This window comes from Coloeus monedula (genome assembly GCF_965178545.1).
Source record: "Coloeus monedula genome assembly, chromosome: 22".
NCBI lineage: Eukaryota > Metazoa > Chordata > Aves > Passeriformes > Corvidae > Coloeus > Coloeus monedula.
In genome coordinates, this window is record NC_138802.1 from 5,022,816 (window position 1) to 5,044,256 (window position 21,441).

Sequence of the window (21,441 nt, forward strand, 5' to 3'; positions counted from 1 at the left end):
AATCGCGGCGGAGCTGCCGCAGGGCGCGGCGGCGATGGCGGCTTAGGGCCGGTGCGGCGCGGCGGGGCCGGGGCCGGGGCCGGGCAGGGCCGGGCCGGGGCTCCCCCGCCGCCGCCCATGTGGCTGCAGCAGCGACTGAAGGGGCTGCCGGGGCTGCTGTCCAGCAGCTGGGCGCGGCGCCTGCTGCTGCTGCTGGTGCTGCTGCTCGTTGCCTACTGGTACCTGGGCGCGCCGCGGGCGCGGGGCGCGGGGCGCGGGGCCGAGCCCCGGGGACCCGCTGCCCTCTGCGTTCAGGCCGCCGCGGGCGCCTGGCGGGCGCAGACCCAGCGCGGCGATGCGCTGCCGCTGCCTGAGGAGGCGGCCGGGGCCGGCGGGCCCCCGGGGCTGGCGCTGGCGGGCAACGGGTTCCTGCTGCTGGACGTGTCCGCCGGGCGGCTCTGGGTGCGGCCCGCGGCGGCCAGCGGGGGCCCGGCACTCGCCACCGAGTACCCGGCGCTGGTGCGGCTGAGGGCGCTGGGCGGGCGCGGCGAGGCGCGGGCGGCGCTGGCGGCGCTGCGGGACGGGGCCGTGCGAAGGGTGCGGTGCGTCCAGACGGGGCCCGGGGCCAGCGCCGGGGACTGCGTGACGGTGCGGGAGGAGGTGGTGGCTCATCGGAGCCGGCCGCATCTCTACCTGCAACGCATCCGCATCTCCAACCCCACCGAGCGGGTGGCCGCCTTCGAGGCCTCGGCCCCTGCCGCTGCGTCCGCCCTGGGCGGGCGCTTCACCACCAGCCTGGAGAAGGTAGAGGAGCGGCAGTTCCTGCTCTCCTCCGGCCGCCTGCTGCTGGCCGGCAGCCCCAAGATGGTGCTGGTGGTGGTGGCTGCCAAGAAACTCGTGAGCCGGGTGCAGGTTGCGCCTAAGTCGCACTTTGACGAAACCGTGCTGTCCGTGGTGTACACCTCGGAGCCCATCGAGGTCTCCAGGCTGGAGGAGACCTTCAGCAAGCTGAGGGAAGCAGCCAAGAAAGAGATGCTGGAGGTGATGCAGATGGGGGTGGAAGATCTTTTCCAGGAGCACCAGCAGACCTGGTCTGACTTGTTCATTTCAGGTAAGTAAAGTGATGCTCAACTTCCACGGGATTGCTTTAGAGGGTGGCTGAACGCTCAGTGTCCTGGTTGCTGTAAGGTCTCCAGAGGCTCTGGTCTTCCTGATGGGTTGTGGGATAGTAAAACAGTGTTCCTGGTTTGGAACCCAGCTTGCCTTACAGGAGCACACCTGACTACATATAGGAAATGATACAGAAAATATCATAGAAATGATATAGAAAATACAGAAAATGAGAAGGAACATTTATAATCATGATTCTGTGTGTGCTGCTCTTCTTGGCTTCAGGAACTTCACTGATTTGCTGTGCATGTCAGTTGGAAATAAAGTTGACCTTTAGCGATAGTATAAAAGACAGATTCTCCATGGAAGTTAAGGGCCATCGTACAAAGATGCTTTTTCTTAAGATTTTATTGTCTTACATAAAAGAGTAGCTGCCCAAATAATGTAGAACTTGTTATTTTTTAAAAAGATTTGACAGATCATTCTTGCAGTCATGATGACTGCCCTGTAAAGCATCTGTATATTAAATTAGCTTTGTCTTTAGTGGGAGCTTAGCTTCCAAACTCCCAAGTAGCAGAGAGAGCATCTTCTTAGAGAAACACATGAAAACATTTCACTTTGGTGTTTTATGGACAAAGGTTTCTTAGATGTTATAAAGAACACCTGTGTATTGAACATCAACATGCACATTTGATCTTCTTTTCCTCCTAGTTAATGTCTGACTATTAGTTGTTTTCTTTTGCTACAGGGATTGAAATGAGAAAGATCACAGATGCACATACCCCATCCAGTGAGACTGTCAACATGACCCTCTACTACGTGCTGTCAACTGTGCCAGCCCCCCTGCTAGACCCGCTCATCGGTGGTGAGGACAGGGAGAAGATTGAAGCCAGCCTGAACTATGCTGACCACTGCTTCAGTGGCCATGCGACCATGCACGCCGAGAACCTGTGGCCACCAAAGCTGACCAGTGTCACCCAGATCCTGCAGCTCTCAGACCTGTGGAAGCTAACTCTCCAGAAACGGGGATGCAAGGGTCTTGTGACAGCTGGAGTCCATGGACTCATGCAGGGAATGGTGCTTAGTTTTGGGGGTCTGCAGTTCACAGAAAACCACCTTCAGTTTCAGGCTGACCCTGACGTACTTCATAACAGCTATTCCTTACGTGGGATCCATTACAATAAGGACTTGATCAATTTAGCTGTTCTCCTGGATGCTGAAGGAAAGCCCTTCTTGCATGTGTCTGTGAAATTCCAGGACAAGCCTGTCAGACTGTATGCGTGTGAGGCAGGCTGTATGAATGAGCCTGTGGAGCTGACCTCAGAGGCACGAGGTCACACCTTCCCTGTCATGGTGACTCAACCCATCACACCACTGCTTTATATATCAACAGATTTGGTCCACTTGCAGGACCTGAGACACACACTTCACCTAAAAGCTATTCTGGCTCACGAGGAACACATGGCCAAGCAATACCCAGGCTTACCCTTCCTGTTCTGGTTCAGTGTGGCCTCCTTAATTACTTTGTTTCACTTGTTTCTGTTCAAACTCATCTACAATGAATATTGTGGGCCGGGAGCCAAGCCACTCTTCAGGAGTAAGGTATAAGGCTGCTGCTTTTGGCTGCTTCCACTGTGTTGTCAGCCTTATGTTGTGTCAGCTGTGCCTGGGCAGGCTCTGTCTTGGACTGTGATGATTTTCAGTCTCTCTTGCAACAAGAGATCTGTGACCTCTTCTTGCAAGAAGGAGGATTAGGGCAGGGACTGGAGCAGTAGGGCTCCATTAGGAAATCATTAGGAAAGATAAACTCATTGTCTGTCCTTAGACATTTGTGAGGCTGCAGGTGGAGGCAGACACAGCTTTCTGTCTTTTTTTCACACATTAGCGTACAACATTGCTTGTTTCTAGGCCAGCAGTTGCAGTTGTGTCATGAGATGATGTTTCTTTTTATTCAGTACCAGAAAGCATATGAGAGAGCTGCTGTACTTGTCTGTACTGCTGTGTGGAGACCTGCACACCTGCCTGCCTGCCCTGAACATGTGACGTGTCACACAGGAACACCCAAAGGCGGGCTGCTGTTCTGAGGTGAAGGTGCCAACTTGCTGGGACTCGTGGTACATGTTCATATTATAGACACTGTGCAGTCCTCTATCAAACCACACTTACCACCATCATTTTGGGAAGATGCTAATTGGTGTTTCAGACAAAATACAAAGCTGTGTTAAGGAAAGTACTGAGTGCTTTTTACTGTGAATTGGAGGTTCTGGCTTCAAACTTTCATGCGTCTTACCTGGGTATAAAGAATTTCAAGTTGTTTTGAGTTGCCTTGGAAAACTTATTTGCTGTAAAAGCTTAGCACAGAATAGACAGTAGATGGTGAGTTCTGCTCTTAGTACTGGGACTTTCTGATTGTGTGTTGATAGGAAGTGGAAATGCAAGACCAGACTGGATTTGCTTTGTGAGCTAGTTGTGCTTTTCAGAGGCTTCCCTCCTGAGGGCTGAACAGAGTTAAATGTAGGTTACGTTTTAAAAAAAAATGAGATGATAGTTAAATAGAGCTGTCAGAGGAAAAGTTCTAGCTTTAGATTGCCCTGTTATTCAAAATTATAAAAACAAATTCAATTTTGGATAGCTAAGGCTGAACAGAAGGTATTGAACTAAACTTGACAGTTGGTATGTAAGGGGTGTTTAAAGTGAGTTGGAAATTTCCATGTCAATTCACTGGCTTTGTCATGTTGAGCAGTGGAGATCAAGCCTGATCCCAAGCAGGTCTGAATACCTGTGATCCAATAAAAGAATGAGTGGGAGGTGCTTGTAGCTAGACTAACTAACCTAGGAAGAGGTAGGATAGAAATGTATATCAGACAACTGCAGTTACAAGCCTCTGATCATGATCAAAAAAAACCTCAGTGCAAAGAGAGGAAGGGGTTAGGAGGTGATGTCAGTTACTGTGTAACAGCTGTGCCCTGACATGCGCCTGAAATGTGTCCTTGGAATTATGTAATTATGTCCTTTCACTGTTGTCTATCCAGTTGCCTTTGTCATCTCCAAGACTTGCCTTCTGCCTTTTACCAAGTGACTTGTTAACCATTGCTACAGGTGACTGCCCCGACTCTGCTCACTGAAGTGCCCAGAAGCTTCACAGCCACAACCCAGGGCTGACCTGACACCTCGACCTCCTGGGCACTGCAGAGCAAACAACTCTGCTGCCTCGTCTTAGTTGGATCTACTTCAAATGAAAGTGATACAGAACTTGATTCCAGAAACAGGGAAGAAGTGGAAGCCAGCTGAAGCTCAGAATCTGTAGCAGTAAGCAAGATAGATGGTGTTGAAATTAACACCCTGTTCCATTAATTGAATGGGAACATCCCTGTGTCCAAATGAACTTAGTCCTGCTTTCAGCCTCCATTTGCACAAGACACCTGACAATTTTGCAGCTGAGAACAAGGACCATTTGAAAGCAACAATCCTTTTGTGCCTTGCTATGACAGGAATCTGAGACTTGGAAGGTGTGGTGATTCAGTAGTTTATCCCAGAAGCTTGTGTAACAGATGTTTCCTTTCCCTGTAAGCTGTTCAGTTCCCTAGAACTAATCCATTTGGTGAAAAAACTTGAAGATATACTAAGTCATTTGATATTTTGATTTGTTTTTTTTCAATTCTACAGAAAAATAAAGGATGATGGTTTCTTTCTGAGAGTTAACTAGAAAACTTTAGTGTAACTTCCTTTCTGGTATAGTTTTTATTTATTGCTTGGGGGGAGGGGGAGTATGTTAATTTTTCCTTCACTTCAGTAACAGTCAATTGAATTGTCGATATCTAAGTTCTCGTAACAGGTTTTTCAGCCTTTATAATTGTAGAGTGCAAAATCAATTTAATGAAGCTGTTTTCTGGATATACACTTGGAAATGCTGGTCTGCAGGTTTCTTATTCTAAGCCTATTGAGACTTTGTGCATTGAATTTGTTTTGGATATGGGGGAAGACATCTCACTTTCTAGTGACTTACAGGTTGTTTGGTTTTAAAATACCAAAGCTGTTGTTTCTAAATAAATATCTTTCAGTCTAATCTGACTGCTGAAGTGTGGTTGGGTTTTTTATTGGTTTTGTCTCTGTTCTCTCCTGCCTTTGCTCCCCACCCAGTTTAGACAAGCAGAGCCTTGTGTTACATCTGTGGCCAGTATTGACTGCAAATACAGTGTGGAAAATAATATATAAATGGATATAAGCCAGGAACAGACAATCTGGAAGGCACAACAAGGGACAAAAACACACAGGGTAATGCTCATCTCTCTTTCCTTTCTCAGTATAACCTTGTTCTATCCTGAGGAGCAAAGGCCAAGCATTACTTTGAAGAACACAGAAACAATCCCAGGGAACTATCAAGCAGCAGATTTAACAGCCATCCAGCAAGTAATGAATTTTCCTTGGTGGTCCCAAGGAAAAACTGGGTCAGGATTTAACTTCAGATTTTCAGAGGGGTTACTATCTGGTTTCAGATGAAAAACATCCCTCAGAAAAGCAGATTTCAGTGTCTGTAACTTTTCTGCAGACAATTCCATTTACTAGTTGGTATAGCAGAGTTACTGCCCTTCAGGGGAATAAAGACAGGGAAACAACAGAGTCCATTATAAATTGTACACAGGTACACTGTGTATTTAAGGAGATATTTGCTATTCTGCTTTAACAGAACATATCAGAAGCTCCTTCTCTTTCTTACTGAAGTTCCATGAGCTGCTTAGTTTCTGTGAAACATCTGGCATGAAGATGATAAGAGCTTCCAGGGGGCTATTTCCAAGCCACCATGGTATCAGCTGGAGGCCGAGCCATTTGATGTTCCCTGGCAGAATTGCCAGCAGCATGATGCCCACGGAGTCCAAGGAAGACTGTTTAGGCCTGGAAAAGATGGATAAGCTATCATCACATAAAGCATGAATAGAACAAAAAACAAAACAGCTTTGAGAGGGTTTTACATTTGTAGTGGTTTGGTTCAAAATATCCATTACTTACTAATTTTCCTTCTGTGAGATAAGAATTAGGAGAAAGCAAAGCAGGCACAAAACTTAAAAGAATATAAAGAAGTTTATTAACAGACCTAAAAGAAAGAAAAAAAAGTCAGACTAAATCTTCAGAACACTTCTCTTCCCCCCACCTTTCTCCCTTCTCCCACTGACAACGTAAAAAGACAACCCTTGAGATTTTTTTTCAGTTAGTTTACCACCTCTATAATAATCTCTTCAGTTCACTTAGGGGGAGGAGTCTCTCTTGCTCATGCTATGGAGACATCTCCACAAGAAACAGTTCTCTCATGGCTTCAATGTCACAGCAAGACAGCCACCCGGGTTGGTTCTCTGCTCACATGTGAAAGTCCCTTCCCTCAACTTACAGCTTTCCCCACAACTGTTTTTGAGGGTCCAGTCTTGAGCTAATGGGGTACCATTTTAAGGTTGAGCTGTTCAGAAGCAAAGGTTCTCTTCACCCATCTCTGGGAGCATGTTCATCTCTAGGAACAGAGGTCTTCTTCTTTTTCCCTGAGAGGTAAGGGTCTTCATCACTTCATCTCTCTCTCTCTGTTCAAGCTTCTCATCAAATCACATCTACTTCATTTGCTTATTTCAGCACAGGTGCTTTTGCTCACAATTGCAATTTGAACGCTCCACCCCCCATGCTTCATGAAATTACAACGGGTACTCTGATGTATCATAGTCCATCACCATAGCTTTACAACAGAATTTCAGCTTCTAGGTTTGAAGCATCTCCTCTTTCGCCTCTCTCAGGGTTTCAGCTCTTCCTTCTTCACTGACTCGGGTGTCTTTATGGTGTTTGCTTCACGTGCCTTCACCTTTCCTCTTCCTCTGACTCGGGAGAGGATTGATGTCTGCAGGCTTCATCTGTTCTGGAGAATCTTAGACCACTAAGAGAGTTCATCTCACCCGGGCCATGCAGCTGGAATTCGCCTCTCGCTGGTGGTCACACGATCTTTGCCGGGCCGCACTTGCGAGGGCCGGCCTGGCCGAGCCGCGCTGCCGGGCCGCCTGCACGGAGCAGGGCCGCGGATGGAACAAGGCCACTCGGCTCCAGGGTGGCTGTCTTCTGGCCGGCCCGGCCCGCACTGAGGGGCTGTGCCGGGTGTCCAGCGAGCAGAAGCGGCTGAGATCTTCAGCCAAGCCGCGCTGCGGCCGACCTGGCCTGGCCGCGCCGAGCAGGGCCTGGCCCGGTCCCGCTGGGCTGCACCCCGGGCCCCCCTGCCCAGTTACCTGTCCGAAAGCCAGAAGCAAGAGAGCTTTCCCGGGATTTGTTCGTTCTTACATGTGGATCACAGAGGTGTGTCAAGCTTCTTAGGTGGCTTTAAAAAGTTGCCAATATTCAAACTAGCCAGTTGATTGCTTCTATTGCGTCTAGAGGAACCTGTAAGCACCTCTTTGCAAAGAATCACTTCTGTGGCTGATGGAGCCCTCTTTAACTAAAAAACCCAAACTATGCTAAACCACGACAACATTAAATATATTATGATTGCTAGGAGCATTTTCTCCATAACAAAAGAAGTGTTCCAGAATTCCTCCATGAAGAAGGGGAAAAAGAAACAGGGTTTCTCTATTTTTACAGTATGCAAGAGAGCAGAAGGTTATATTTGTGAAATGCAGAAATGCTAAAAGAATTAAACAAAATTCCATGTTTACAAGCACACAACAAATGAGGAAAGTTAAAATAGTAACTAACCATCTGAAATTTATACTTTTAGTTGGAATTCAGTGAAAATGATAGTGACATGGAAGTTAAACTGAGCAGCATAACATGTTGTTTAGCTTGTAAATTCAGACACTAAGAAAAGAGCCAACAAATTAATGGGGAAAAAAAAGAGAATCTCAATTCTGCACTGTTAATCCTGGTTTCTGCCTTTGTCAGATAATAACTACAAGATGTCAGAACAGGGCTTGGTTGATCTAATTTGCAATTCAAAATGCAGCTTTCTCAAGTGGTATTGTCTGGGTAGGAAAATATGTTCTTGAGAGGCAGACAAAAGAGCAAAGCATTCTGTATTTCTGCCTTCCACATATGTGCTCCAGGCATCTTTCATCCAAAACAATACCTACCGCTGAATGGAAGCTCTGGAAATCAGGGATTTTGCTGCTTTTTAATCCTGACATTAAACATTAGATTTATTTCAGCATTTTTGAACCCCTAGTTTGGTCTGTGTGTACAACACAGCTCTAGTTACAAAACTGGCATTATGATATTTGTTTTCATTCCAATAAGTTTGTTCATTATGTGTGTCCCAACTTAGGGGATAGAGATGTTTGTTTTTCAAATAAGCAGCAACAGTTTTTCAGTGGTTGGTGGATGGAAAGGTGACAGAGGATAGCAAGTTTCTGTAGTAGAAGATAAAAAGGAAAAAAGAGACAGGGGTAAGTGTTGATATCTAGTCACTGATCTCAAATGTCACTAATTAATTAAGACACTTCCTTTTTGTGGCAACAGCTCTGGAGGGGTGTAAATGCCTGCTCTTGCCTGCTTTGTCCTGTGAATCAAAGTGCTTTGCTCTTTTTCATTAACAAGCTCACAGTGTGTTATAGCAGAGGTCAGCACTGCTCTGGGGTGTACACAGGCTCATTTGCAATGCTGCAGGAACCCTGTTCTCTTCCAGGGCTGTACTGCTGATCTAACAAAGGGAAATAGGAAAGGAATGGAGTCTGATTCACCACACCATACCAGGATTTCTGCTTCATCATGGACAGCTGGTTCTTTGTATGGCTGAAGTATGTTCCCCTTCAAAGTGATTACAGTCTGGTTTATTGAAGAAGGCTGGCATGCTAAAACACATGCAGCTTGATCTGGGAACGAAGATACAGGTTTTCAGTCAGTACAATGCAGTAGATGCCATTCAGTTACACACAAAACAAAACAAAACAAAAGCAGACCCCAGACCAAAATAAAATTCCAAGCAGTCATAGAATTGTACACTAATTAAGATGGGAAGGGAGCCTCTAGAAATCAACTAATCCAACCCCACAAACACATCTGAATCTATCACTGTCTGAATATATCAGACACTTACTGCTGACATACCACCAAGTGTTAGAATAATTCATTTAACATTTTCCTTCTGTGAACACCTTTGTGATGAACTTTTCAAGGTAATGGAAATGCAAAATACAGATAATAAGCAACTAATTTGGAATTCTTTTTACCCAAGTTGTTTATATAGCCTGGATCCAAGGTCCACCTAAATGGGGATTTTTAGCAACTTGTGTATACAAAAAATTATCCCACAATGACACAAGTTTTCCATTGGTATTGGAATAGCTCTGCATTTTAAGTCATATGTCCCAGAGATAAAGGACACCATATAAAATGGCTTGTGGAGTTGAGCCTGTAGCACCCAGGAACTGGCAGCATGCTCGGAGTCCTCTTCGCTGTGTTGACTCTGGCACCTGCAGGTACGTGTCCAATTTCTGCTTTAGTCTTAAAATAAAAAGTTAATTAAAATCTAAAAACAACTTCTATTTTTCAGACAAATTGAACATTCTGCATCAAAGCAGAAAAAAATACAGCATAGGAAGTTCATTACATGGGTCTCTTGAAAGAGTAACTGGGTGCTGTGCTATTCCATACCTTATGGATATTTTTTAAAACCTACTTTCAAAACACACATCCTATTTGTATGTCTTCTAGCCTTTGGCTGCGGGGTTCCTGCTTACCCACCTCTTGTATCCAGAGTTGTTGGAGGGGAAAATGCGAGACCATACAGCTGGCCCTGGCAGGTTGGTCATTCTGTGCTTCCTCTGGAATAACTGTGTTATCTCTGCACAGCACAACTGAACAAAACCACCTCTTACATTCCATTTGATGCATCTTGCCTGACCTGTCTTAGGTTTTGACTCTACTGATCTGATCAATCCTAAAGTTTCCAGTCTTTTTAAGAAAGCTCTGAATGTGCTGCATTTTGCTGGTAATGCAGGCTCTCTTTTTAAGTCGACTTGGGCTATTTAAGCAAGATATATTTTAAAAATCAAGCTTTGGATGATAGGGAAGGAGGGAAAGCTTTTCTGTGCCAAGGAGTTGGAAACTTGTTACTTCAAAGTCTTCCACCATCAGCAAGTTGTGTTCTGGGTGCAGGAACAAAGCACAACAATGAAAAATGAGTAAGCAAAAGCCTGAGCCTTACTTGGTTCCTTGATCCCAGGCCTCCCTTCAATACAATTCCAATGGCAATTGGCGTCACACCTGTGGAGGAACCCTCATTGCCACCAACTGGGTACTGACAGCTGCCCACTGCATCAGGTAAGTAATGAAGCTAAATCTGACCCAGGAAGTAGCACGAGAGATGAATGAAAACCAGTATCAATGCAGTTCTCCCTTTCCCAGTTGAAAGCTCTGAGTTTCACATCATGTCTTTTGATTATAAGTCAGGAGAATGACATCTCTCTATTTTCTTAATGTAAAAGGAGGAAAACCCCCCAGTTACCTGAATTATGTACTCTTCATTTTCCATAAACAAACTATGAACATCCTTATGTTTTCAAGTTGCTATTAAAATTCAGCTGTGTTGCCTGTTTCTGTAATACATGTGTCAGTGAGGTCCACAAATTAACTAATAAATCCACTCCCTGAGGAAATAATCACAAATATTTTGAATATACCAATCATTTTCAGTAAACTCTTCATATTATGTGGCAGTGTAACAAAGAAATGATCAGGTACAGCTATGATGTTTCATCATCAAAACTGTTTCCACAAATACAACCCCTTTTGCACTGGTAGCATATGGTTATTGTGACACTAAGTTGTAGCAAATATCATAACATGAAACATGAAAGATTGGTTGCATGTTGTTATTATAAATCCCACGTATTATACTATCACACAGTTGTTTATTAGTGAAGCTGTTTATGGCTGTCAAAAAAAGTCCGAATTGTTACTGCATTGAAGAATACGAGCTGAATCCTGCAAAGATTGGAGGCACCTTGAGTTTGTTAATGAAACCTTGAGCAGGAGTTGAGAGGATGGCTCAGAGATTAAATGATTATGAAGCCTAGAACACAATCTTTGCCCTTATCAAATCACTGGCTCAGCTCCAGACACACCATGCCTATGATGAGATATTACAGTCAAGGATATTCTTACTGAATCTCTCAGAAGCCAAAGATGCAGATGCCTGAGCAGCAGCTGCATAACTGAGTGTTCATCCTTTTCTTGCCCAGTTCTTCTCGGACATATCGAGTGTTTCTTGGAAAATACAACCTAGCCGCTGAGGAAGAAGGATCAATTGCAATTTCTCCAGAAAAGATAATTGTTAATGAGAACTGGAATCCACAGGATGTTGCAAATGGGTAAGCTGGTGGCAGGTATTTTTTCAGTTTTTAGATGGAGGGTAAAAATCAAACTGCCTGAATCCCGCACACCTGGAGTTGTGGCAATTAAATTCATGTTTAGAGCCTCCTGTTACAGTGTCCAGTTTGTGCCTTCCTCCTCAAGAGAATACAAACGAGTTACAATATTAATTTCTTATTGATTAATAATGTTTCCAGAAGCCATTTTGCATGTTCATGCTTGGGTAGGAAGCTGTTCCGTGCAATATCTTTTGTACAATGAAAGGGAATGAAACCTTTTATAAAACACTCTTGGAAGCCCTCCTACCAGCAGCACAGACACAGAATTATTGATCATTACTATCAGCGTGGCTGAAGGATCCCTATGCCCTGCTGCTGGCTAAGGGCAGTAACAAAGAAATCCCCTCAGTTCCAGGTCCTTGGAGTGAGTCCTAACATATGCTTGGTTTTGGTGAAAAAACCTATAAAAGATAATTTTCTGCCAACAGGACAGCGGCCAGTTCTGCGGGGAATAGCCTTCCAGTCTGTGAATTTCCCCATCGCTTTGGGGTGCAGGAATCTTTACTGCTTATGCACTGGCCTTTGCTCCCTTGCTTCTCTTTTGAATAGGCCAAGTGCTGCGTAACTGCTGAGTACTCAGGCTACTGTGTCTTAATCCATTTTGCAAACCTTTTTACCTTTCCTTTCTCTCCCCCACCCTCCAACATGTGCATGTTACCACAGGTACGACATTGCTTTGATCAAACTCTCTGAGCATGTCACCTTAAGTGACCAGATTCAGCTGGCCTGCCTGCCCCCTGCCCAAAGCATCCTGTCCTCCAACACTGCCTGCTATGTGACTGGCTGGGGGAGACTGCAGAGTGAGTACTTGGGCATTTGCAAAACCGTGGAACAAAAAAAAACTTTCAGAAGTGCCTTCTCCTCTGAGATTGACAGCAAAGACTATTGATGGTGCTCAAGATCCCCTCAAAACTCAGTGTAGTGAGGTAGTTTATTATACTAGTCCCCACTTCATTCACACATTATGATTTTTTCCTTTCAAGTTTATTTTCCTTGTAATGCACCTGAGGGGCCTTTACTGAGCTTTTAGGAGCTACTGTAATGCAAATGTTAATAGTGTGCAGACAGGTGCATGTGTTAATCCCAACACACCTGCTGAATATCTGAAGACACATAAGGGAATAGATGTGAAGTAAAGAAAATCTCAGAGAGTTCATCAGAGGTGTCAGCTTGGCTCAGGAGGCAATTCCTCAAGGGATAAGTAAATTGCAAACTTCTGAAAAAAGAGTAGCCCTTTATCTCTCTAACAACAAAACATTTTTTAATGGAATGCAAATTTTTAGTAAATTAAGGTGTATATAAAAGAATGGAACTAAGGGACATTCATACGTATAACATATATACAGCTTCTCCTTTAATATCACTCCTACGGAGTGTTTTACCTGGAGTGAATGTACTCAGATCCCAGGAGAAATTTAGCAGAGCAGTTTTATTCTTCCTTCAGTGCCAGCTGGTACCATGACTCTGTGTTTCTGTTCTCTCTCAGCAAATGGACCCCTTCCTGATGACCTGCAGCAAGGCCTTCTGCTGGTGGTGGATTATGCAACCTGCTCCAAGCCTTCCTGGTGGGGACAGACAGTGAAACCCACCATGGTTTGCGCTGGTGGGGATGGAATCATCTCCAGTTGTAACGTGAGTCCACTCTCAGGGCTTGGGTTTAGACAAACAGGCCTGATGGGAAGGAAAGGTTAAAAACCCCACAGAGGATGTGCTCATGCTATGACTGCCATTAACTGCGTTCTTCTTCCTTTCAGGGGGACTCTGGGGGCCCACTGAACTGCCAAGGGGCTGATGGCAGGTGGGAAGTGCACGGCATCGTCAGCTTCGGCTCTTCTCTTGGCTGCAACTACTATCAGAAACCCTCTGTCTTCACTCGGGTCTCTGCCTACAACAGCTGGATCGAGCAGGTGAGGCACTGGGAGATGCTGCTTCAGAACACAGACACTTGGCTGTGCTGGGGTTCTCTCACTGGGATTTCTGCCACCTGCTAAGGGAGCTGTATCACTCTTGATTCAGCCCTTACCAACTGAAAGTATCCTCCTCTGAAATAGACACCCAATTTTTTTTCACTTATTTAAATAAGTTTGGATAATAGGAAAGCATTCTCCCTTTATCTTAGAGCTTTAGTTGTAGTCATAAAGATTTACTGTATATTTCAGAAGTGATTACTCAAATTCGCATTCTTCAATACACCGATTGTTGCGATTGTATCCTAAAAGGCAGCACATGCAGCTCAAGTCTGGAATGTCAAATATATTTTAATTTAATATAAACTTTGACTGAGAAGCAAAAATCTTATTTCAATTATTTAAATCCTGCGACTTGGACACAACACATACTGTTCACAAATTCCTGCATCTCATGATCTGATTTTTCATTTGTTCTACATTTTTGTAGGTTATGGCAACCAACTAATCCAATGAGAACTGGATGAGAGATAGCAAGAAGGAAAGCAGTTTGAATAAAGTCATAATCATGGCACCTTTGATCACAAAGAACTGGGAAATTATGCTTTTAACGACACAAGTATTAATCCAAACACTAGTGAAATAAACAGCATTTTTTGTAACATGAAAACAAAACATGTGTCTCTGTCACTCCTTCCTGGCTGTTGGCAAGACCAGAGCCTGTATTTGGGGATAACGCTGGATGTTTTTCCCTGTCCCCTGCCTTGGGCTGGAGCGTACCAGCCTCACCTGGGAGAAGGTGCGAGCCCGCTGTGCAGAGGGTGGGCAGTGGGAAGAGTCAGAGCATCACAAAACACCCCCGGGGTCTCGGGGAGGAGGATACAGGGAGGCATTGCAGGGCTGGAGGCAGGTGGCAGGACCCTGAGGCTGCGAGTGGGACTCCTCAGAGCCAGCGATGCCCAGAGGAAAGGCAGCACAGGAGCCAGCAGGTCCCTGCAGGTGAGTGCAGAAGCACTGCAAAGTGCTTTTACAGGGAGGTTTTACCACCTGTGATCTCGGAGCCAGCAAGGGGAAGGGCAAGATCCAGCTCTGAGGGCAGACCTGTCTCCTCCATGGCCCTGCTGCTCGTTTTTAAGTCATTCAGGTGAAGAGCTCGGAGCAGTCACTGTCAGCTGGCACAAACAGGGATTTTTGGCAAAGCAAAGCAGAATCACCACTTTAAGCTCGGTACTCAATCAAAGTCCCTCTTTATAATTCTTTCATTTTAATAGAAGATAGGCAGTATAAAATCAAGGTGGATTTTTGTTGTGTTTTTCTTCTCCCCCCAGCACATATTAGGTGTTTGCAAGAGTAAAAGGAATGATTACAAATGGAGGGCAGGTGACCCAAAGGTAAGCAGTAGATAGAGTAAGCAAAAGGTTGGAAGTTTGTTGTGAGAACAGAAATGTTCAGAGATGCATTTTCCAGGCTTGCAGGTCCTTTTAGTTTGATATTTTTCAGATGTTAACCTTTGGACTGAAAGTAAATACATTATTAAACATAAATTGTATTAAAGTAATAAGAGAAAACATGGCTGTTTATCGTCTTCGGGGACTGTATTTTTATCACTTTTCTTCTACTTTACAACCATTGACCACCATTCTGCACAGCAAGAATTTATTTTGCTTAATATCAGCCTCTGCTGAGAAATAATAGGCTTTATTGGGTTTTATTTGCCTGACTAAAAGTGTGATTTCCTATATCTGAAAGAACAGGGGATCTGAGGAGGGCTTTTTTCAATCAGCTTCACTATGCAGAACTTTGTTCTTTATCAGTGGAAATAAGGATTGCCCAGTTATTCAGGAGTCATCAGCTCCAGCACAACATCCTGAGTTTTTTTCATGAGTATCGTTAATTTAAGACTGTAAATGATCGAATAATAGTTTTGAAAATTAAAATCATTAGAGGTCACTTTGCTGTATAGAGCATAGATGTCCACTATGTGCAGCATGAAAGAGAGACAGAAAGGTAATCATGAAGCTCAAACAGTAAAAATTGGATGCACAGATGCTTTGGTAAAAACTGAAGCAAAACAGAAATGTGATTAATTTTCCTTCTGAAATATTTAGGCAATACTGTAAAAAACATCTGAGCTCATTTGAACATATCAACAGAAATTATTAATCATCTGGAAATGCCTATTAAGAACAAATTCTGGAAGTTTGATTTAAAAAATTCAACAGTTTCAGTTTGTGATCACTGGAATCACTGGGGGAATAAGTAACCCATCTTTTCATGGCCTTCCTTAAGATTTGGAGAGAAGTATCACAGAGAATAAAACCTACAGCAAATGGTTTTATTAGCTTTTATTCTCACAGAAAAACTGTATCATTCATCTGTTTTTGCAGATCAGTGTGTGTCAAGGAGGCAGTCTCTTAAATACAGCTTTTCTTTTAAAATCATGTCAGGTGGAACAAAATATAATAAAATAAATTTTTTAAAAAAGCATCCAGATAATGCATGCTCCTTGTGCTTTGTTTCAGAATGCATGGGAATTGTTAAATATCACTGCTAAATCCCACTGTGGTTTCAGGAGCTGGAAGAAACACTCCCAGGATCAGACAATACCACTGTTGTTTTTTTAATTTTTTTTAATTCTTTTTTTTTAGATGTTTTCCCTCCTCCAATGCTGGTGGTAGAAAAACAGTTCAAAGGATTTTGATGGCATGCATCGTCTCCCTCTGCAGCCTCCTTGGGGCCATTTCTTTTGATTTGAGCAACAGCCTGGAAATATGGAAAAACACAGGCAAAGCCCTTCAGGAACTTGCCTCCTGTGAAAACCTTTGGGCTGCTCACCTCATCTCTCTCCTTCAGGAAGAAAGGCACAGCTGGCTGTTCCCAGCAGCAGACACAAGGAATAGATCATTCCATTCTCAGCTCTTGGGGAATTTAAACTCCCTCTGTACAGCAAGTGAAGCAGAACTGTACTGTGAGAATTGCCAATGCAAGGAGGAGAAAATCTCCATTTGCAGGTTTTACATAACTGACTTGAGACACAAATTTAATATCTCGGGGGTTACTGAAGCCAGGCAGGTGCTGTCCAGGGCAATCTCAGAACTGCTCAAGCGTTTCAGGAGTCCCCATGAGGACCTCAAAGCCATGAGACACAATCCTGACTGGGCAGACACAGTAGCTTTTAAACTCATCCTCCAAATCAGAGAAGCCATGCTCAAAGCTCAGTCAGTGCCAGCACTTATGAGCCTTCAAACCACACTGCATCAACATTTTGCCACTCTGAGCTGTGCTCTCTTCTCCTCAGAGACTGCACATAAGTGCTGGACAGATAATGTCAATCTGTCACTTAATTTCACCCATTATGAAGGAATCGCTTTCTTTACCCCATTCCTGGGCTCGGGTGACTTTGTGTCCCTGGAAGCCTTGAAAAGGGGACTGCACTATGCACAGAGCTGCCTGCTGCAGGAGGGGCAGGAAAAGCTGCACAAGAAATCTAAGGAAATCCTGTCTGCAATAAGCCTTAAGATCACTCTGTTGGTGGTCGCCTGTCTCATTTACCCCATTGTACTGATGTCCTTCAAGCAAATGACAGATTGGATACACAGTTATGCCAGGAACCTCAAGGAAAAGACAGAGGACTTGAAAAGGGAGAGGCGCCTAGCTGAGGACCTCTTACACCAGATGTTGCCAAAGTCTGTGGCCAAGCAGCTAAGGAAATGCCAAAAAGTTGAGGCAGAAAACTATGATCAGGTTAGCAAATGGAAAGGATGTTGCCAGCAAGGGTAGAAAGGTATTCATCTAAAATAGCACCTACCTTGTCACAGTTTTGAGGATCCTGGGTTTGCACCCAGAGTTGAGTGTGGATAGAAATCCAAATATTCCCAATGGGTTTTGGAAAGAGCTGTGCAATGTGCTATGGAGCATTTAGGCTGATGGGAAAGGGAGAAGAGCTGAGATTTTTCAGACACATAGCTTTAGATGTCAAACATCCTATACTGGTAAACTGTCTTTGTGTTTAAGAGCCTACCCACAACAGCCAGCCAGCACTATTGGATCATGAGTTCATTGGAGAAAGAAATGAGTCTCCTCCTAGTAAAATAGGAAGAAAAAAAAAAATTGCTGCTGTCAGTGTTGAATTTAGCACAGCCCTGAGCCCAAATCCTCATGCTACAGTAATTGCAATTCTAGTCTCTGTTTTTCCCTGTACACCCCCTTTCAGCTGTGAAACACAGTAAAAAATGTTTGCATTTAATCTGTAGGTGTCATTATCAAAACAACAACCTGTAATTCCACAATTAATTATAATCCACAATAGTCATGACATCAAAAGTGCTGAACCAAGGCAGAGAGTGAAAAGGTGGCTCTTCTAGATTAATTGGTATTAGCAAGGACTATTTGAGTTTAAACACTGACACAATTCAGACAGCACAGAGAAGAAACAATTCTTTGCCAGCAGCTGTAACACACATTTCTCTTCCTCAATTCTATTCTTTCTTTTAAAAGTTTGATTTTTTTAAAGTGTATTTTTCTGTAAATTACTTGATCATAGCAAACGTCATTTGAAGAGAAACAAAATCCAGTTAATATTTTCTAATTCAACAAGAGCAGAGACAGCATTTTAGATTTTATCTCACAGGTTTTTTGGGTACCTAGTTTTATCCCTATCACAGTTTAAATCACTTTTAAAGGAAAACGAGACCCTACTTCTATAAGAAGTCTGTTGATCACTGCTCACAAGATTCAAAGCATTTGAATTTGACCTTCAGTCTCCCATTAGCATGAGGTATTCACAGAAGTGCAGGTGATAAACTTTGGAGATAAGAATAATTTTATCTGTCAAAGTAGTAGAAAACAATTCAGAGCCAGAGCTTGTTAATTTAGAATTGTATCTACTGAGCTGTGCAAGACTGGTTCTACGTGCAGCCTGTGCCTTAGGCTGTTGTGCTTGGAATTTCACAAATCCCCAAACTCTCCAAAGGCTTCACCACTGTTGCCTAGAGACCTTGGCTTCATGCTCTCCTTCTCCCTGTAACAGGTCACTATCTTTTTCTCGGACATTGTGGGGTTCACAAGCATTGCTGCCTCCTGCACTCCCTTGCAAGTGGTTGAGATGCTCAACAATCTGTACGTCTGCTTTGACACCAGGATTGAGTCTTATGATGTGTACAAGGTGAGTACAAACCCACAGGAAAGGAATCTGGAAGCTGCTGAAATCTTTCTTACTCTGTCTTCTGGTGAATATCAAATACCCCAGGCCAGGAGGCCAAAATACATTAAATACAAGACCTGCCATTGTACAGGGACTACATCACAGTTTGGCAAGTGCTGGACAGCTAAAATAGATTTTATTCTGATTTTCTTTCCAAAGGAAAGCTCAGTGCCTGCCACTAACTGACACATGCCCCTTCCTATCAGGTGGAAACCATTGGGGATGCCTACATGGTAGTGAGTGGCCTGCCAGAGAGGAATGGCACCAAACACGCCGACGAGATTGCCAAAATGTCCCTGGATCTGGTGGCAGCAGTGCGGCAGGTTGTGATCCCTCACATGCCAATGGGCAGACTGGAGCTGCGGGCTGGGATACACACAGGTACATGGGCTGAGGTGAAGCTAGGAGAAAAACAGAATAGGACACAGTCCAGTTGTGTGAGGAGAAAGGAATTCTGCATTTCTGTACAAGCCGCTGCCTCTCCCCACACCTCAGGATAAGTATTTCTCCTGGTTCCAGCAGGGGGGTGAAATGACTTTCGCATGTATCAATGTAGAAAGGTCTGCGAAGCAATTTAGTATTGGTGATATCAGCATCAATTAGGTACAGCTAATCAAATCGTGACTTCTCTCACTAAGTAAATACTGTGCAGCCAGGCCCCAGATGCACAGAGTACTTCCAGTTCCCAGGACTCTCTGAGGATACAGAGTGACAGGCAAAGGTGCTGGCATTTGACACTGCCCTGCACTTACTTCTTACTACTTCTTACCATTTGCTTCTTTTTGGGGTCTCTCTGCCTTGTGTTTTCTCAGGACCCTGTGTAGCTGGAGTTGTGGGGTACAAAATGCCTCGTTATTGCCTCTTTGGGGACACTGTAAACACAGCTTCCCGCATGGAATCCACCAGCCTGCGTAAGTGCCTCAGGCAGGATCCGGGCATCCAGCCAGACCCATACCTGCACCCTGAACCTTTAAGGCACTGCAGTGCAAGGAAAACCCCAAACAATCCCTCACATCAGGCACAGTCAAGTGTGAAATAAGGTCTCTAGAAGAGAAGGAGTATTCTCTGGGACCATCCCACATCAGAGAACTAATTACCATCTATCTAAGGAAGCAGCACATCCTGGACCTGCCATCCCCAGTATCTCTGCACATGCACCAAAGAGGCAAGAGAAACTTGTGGATTGGGATGGGCATGTAGAGTCACATACCTTAATGCCAAAAGAGGAGGTGGAAACACTGGGCTGATAAATGCAGGAGGGCTGGTGTGTAGTCTCTGGGATTCAGGGAATCATTAATTCCTGCTCTGCTCTGAATCCTAGCGCAGAAGATCCACATCAGTTCTGCTACATATGAAGCCCTTCTCACAGATGATGCATATGAAATTGAACTGAGAGGAGAAATTGAAGTCAAGGTAACAGTTTTTCTATAATTTTACAACAATAAAGGCATTTAATGGGATAGCAAGGAGATGATAGATCTGGCCATTGCTTTTCTCTGAAGAGCAAGTCAACTTTTAAGTGTGTCCCCAAGGTTCTTTTGCTAATTCATTTGGAAGTGGCTGCACATTACTCCTCAAAGCTGATGAAAAAGTGTTCTGTGTGCTTGGAAACATGGCTGCTATGTCTGCACCGTTATGGAACTACATGAGTATGGCCCAAAGTGTTAGGATTCAAAGACACATGGGTTTAAGGCTGATTTTAAAGCCTTAGCAACACTGCCAGTGATCAGCAATGCAGTGACCTCTGAACGGAAAAGATTATTAGCACCCAAACTGCACATAAATTAGAATTCTTTCCCTGATCAGCATCCACTTATGAGAGAAAGAGATAACAAATGCAGGACAGGGATTAGCTCTGGCTATAGTGATCCCTGCTCTGCTTTATATCCCATGAAAACAGCTGTTTTCTGCTCTCTCCTTTTCTTGTCCAGGGCAAAGGGAAAATGAAAACCTATTGGCTTCTTGGAAACAAGAACTATAGTGTTCAAAATGACAGCCTGGTGTGTCACTGGAATCCAACAATCTCCAAGAAAAAAAAGACGGAAAGTAGCCAGGGATCTCTCCAACAAGTAAGGAGGTGAACATCTGGCTGGGGGAGCCTTCCTAGACAACAAGGCATTCACTACAGACTGGGACATGTGGAAATTGCATCTTTGCCCTGGAAGCAGAGGGCTCTGCTTTGTGCAAACACAGCTCTAATGTGTGCTTCTCTCTGTCAACAGGCTGGTGTGGGAGCAGCTCCAGCTGCACAGAGCCCTGCCATGTCCTGGGATGAGCTGAGCCTGGACACTCACACTCGACGGAGTTCTAGACCAGACTGGAGCCCTGAGAGTGTCACCCATGGAGTGAGCCAAAAGCAGAGGAATGGCTTTCACCACAGCTCCCAACAGAGTCTCCAGGAGAACCTCCCTTCTCTGGGCTTACCTGCTTTGGGGGAAGGTGACCAAGGTGCCAATTTAGAACACAGGTCACATGGTACTAAAACAACATGGAAAAATGAGCTTCTTCCAGGTTTTGTAGCTGAGATGTGACAGTATAAGAAGTGACTGGACTGCCCCAGGCACACACAGCTCCTTTAAATAACATTCTCTTTTTGCTCCTAGCCACAATTGCTATTTTTAGCCAGTGTGTTAATGTGAGAACCTAAAACACCAGTAGGAATTTAGGAAGGTGTCTCAAAACAAGAAGCAACAAAAGTGCAGGTGGGGTTCCATCAGGAGCATGACTGGTAGGTAAAAGACGTACAGCAGTGTGACTCTTTCACTTCACTAAAGCCATTCTAGATTTATGCCTGTAGGTGACACAGAATGCAGCCATCAAAGTCCAGAATAGTGAGGGCACTTTGAGACCCTGA

General features: G+C 44.4%; 2 protein-coding genes across 2 annotated transcripts; both read left to right on the forward strand.

Moving 5' to 3' along the window:
* The first annotated feature begins 13 nt into the window (after window positions 1-13).
* KIAA2013 lies at window positions 14-5,160 on the forward strand. Its single transcript, XM_082295637.1, has 3 exons — window positions 14-1,090; window positions 1,838-2,691; window positions 4,189-5,160. Exons 1-3 carry the CDS (start codon window positions 118-120, stop codon window positions 4,249-4,251), a joined length of 1,890 nt encoding a protein of 629 aa, XP_082151763.1. The 5' UTR covers window positions 14-117; the 3' UTR covers window positions 4,252-5,160.
* Window positions 5,161-9,481: 4,321 nt separating this feature from the next.
* Window positions 9,482-21,441, forward strand: LOC309581136 (chymotrypsin-like elastase family member 2A; the record flags this gene model as incomplete). The annotated part of the gene is made up of 13 exons (XM_082295581.1): window positions 9,482-9,524; window positions 9,760-9,848; window positions 10,271-10,368; window positions 11,289-11,417; window positions 12,141-12,277; window positions 12,964-13,109; window positions 13,232-13,384; window positions 18,414-18,548; window positions 18,794-18,968; window positions 19,909-20,000; window positions 20,519-20,656; window positions 20,810-20,932; window positions 21,385-21,441. 13 exons carry the CDS (start codon window positions 9,482-9,484, stop codon window positions 21,439-21,441), a joined length of 1,515 nt encoding a protein of 504 aa, XP_082151707.1.

What these genes read in the sequence shown, in the direction of transcription:
- KIAA2013 (XM_082295637.1), top strand. Translation starts at nt 118, where the DNA reads ATGTGGCTGCAGCAGCGACTGAAGGGGCTGCCGGGGCTGCTGTCCAGC. An exon ending in GTCTGACTTGTTCATTTCAG is followed by an intron (nt 1,091 to 1,837) that starts GTAAGTAAAGTG and finishes CTTTTGCTACAG; the next exon opens with GGATTGAAATGAGAAAGATC. An exon ending in AGCCACTCTTCAGGAGTAAG is followed by an intron (nt 2,692 to 4,188) that starts GTATAAGGCTGC and finishes CCATTGCTACAG; the next exon opens with GTGACTGCCCCGACTCTGCT.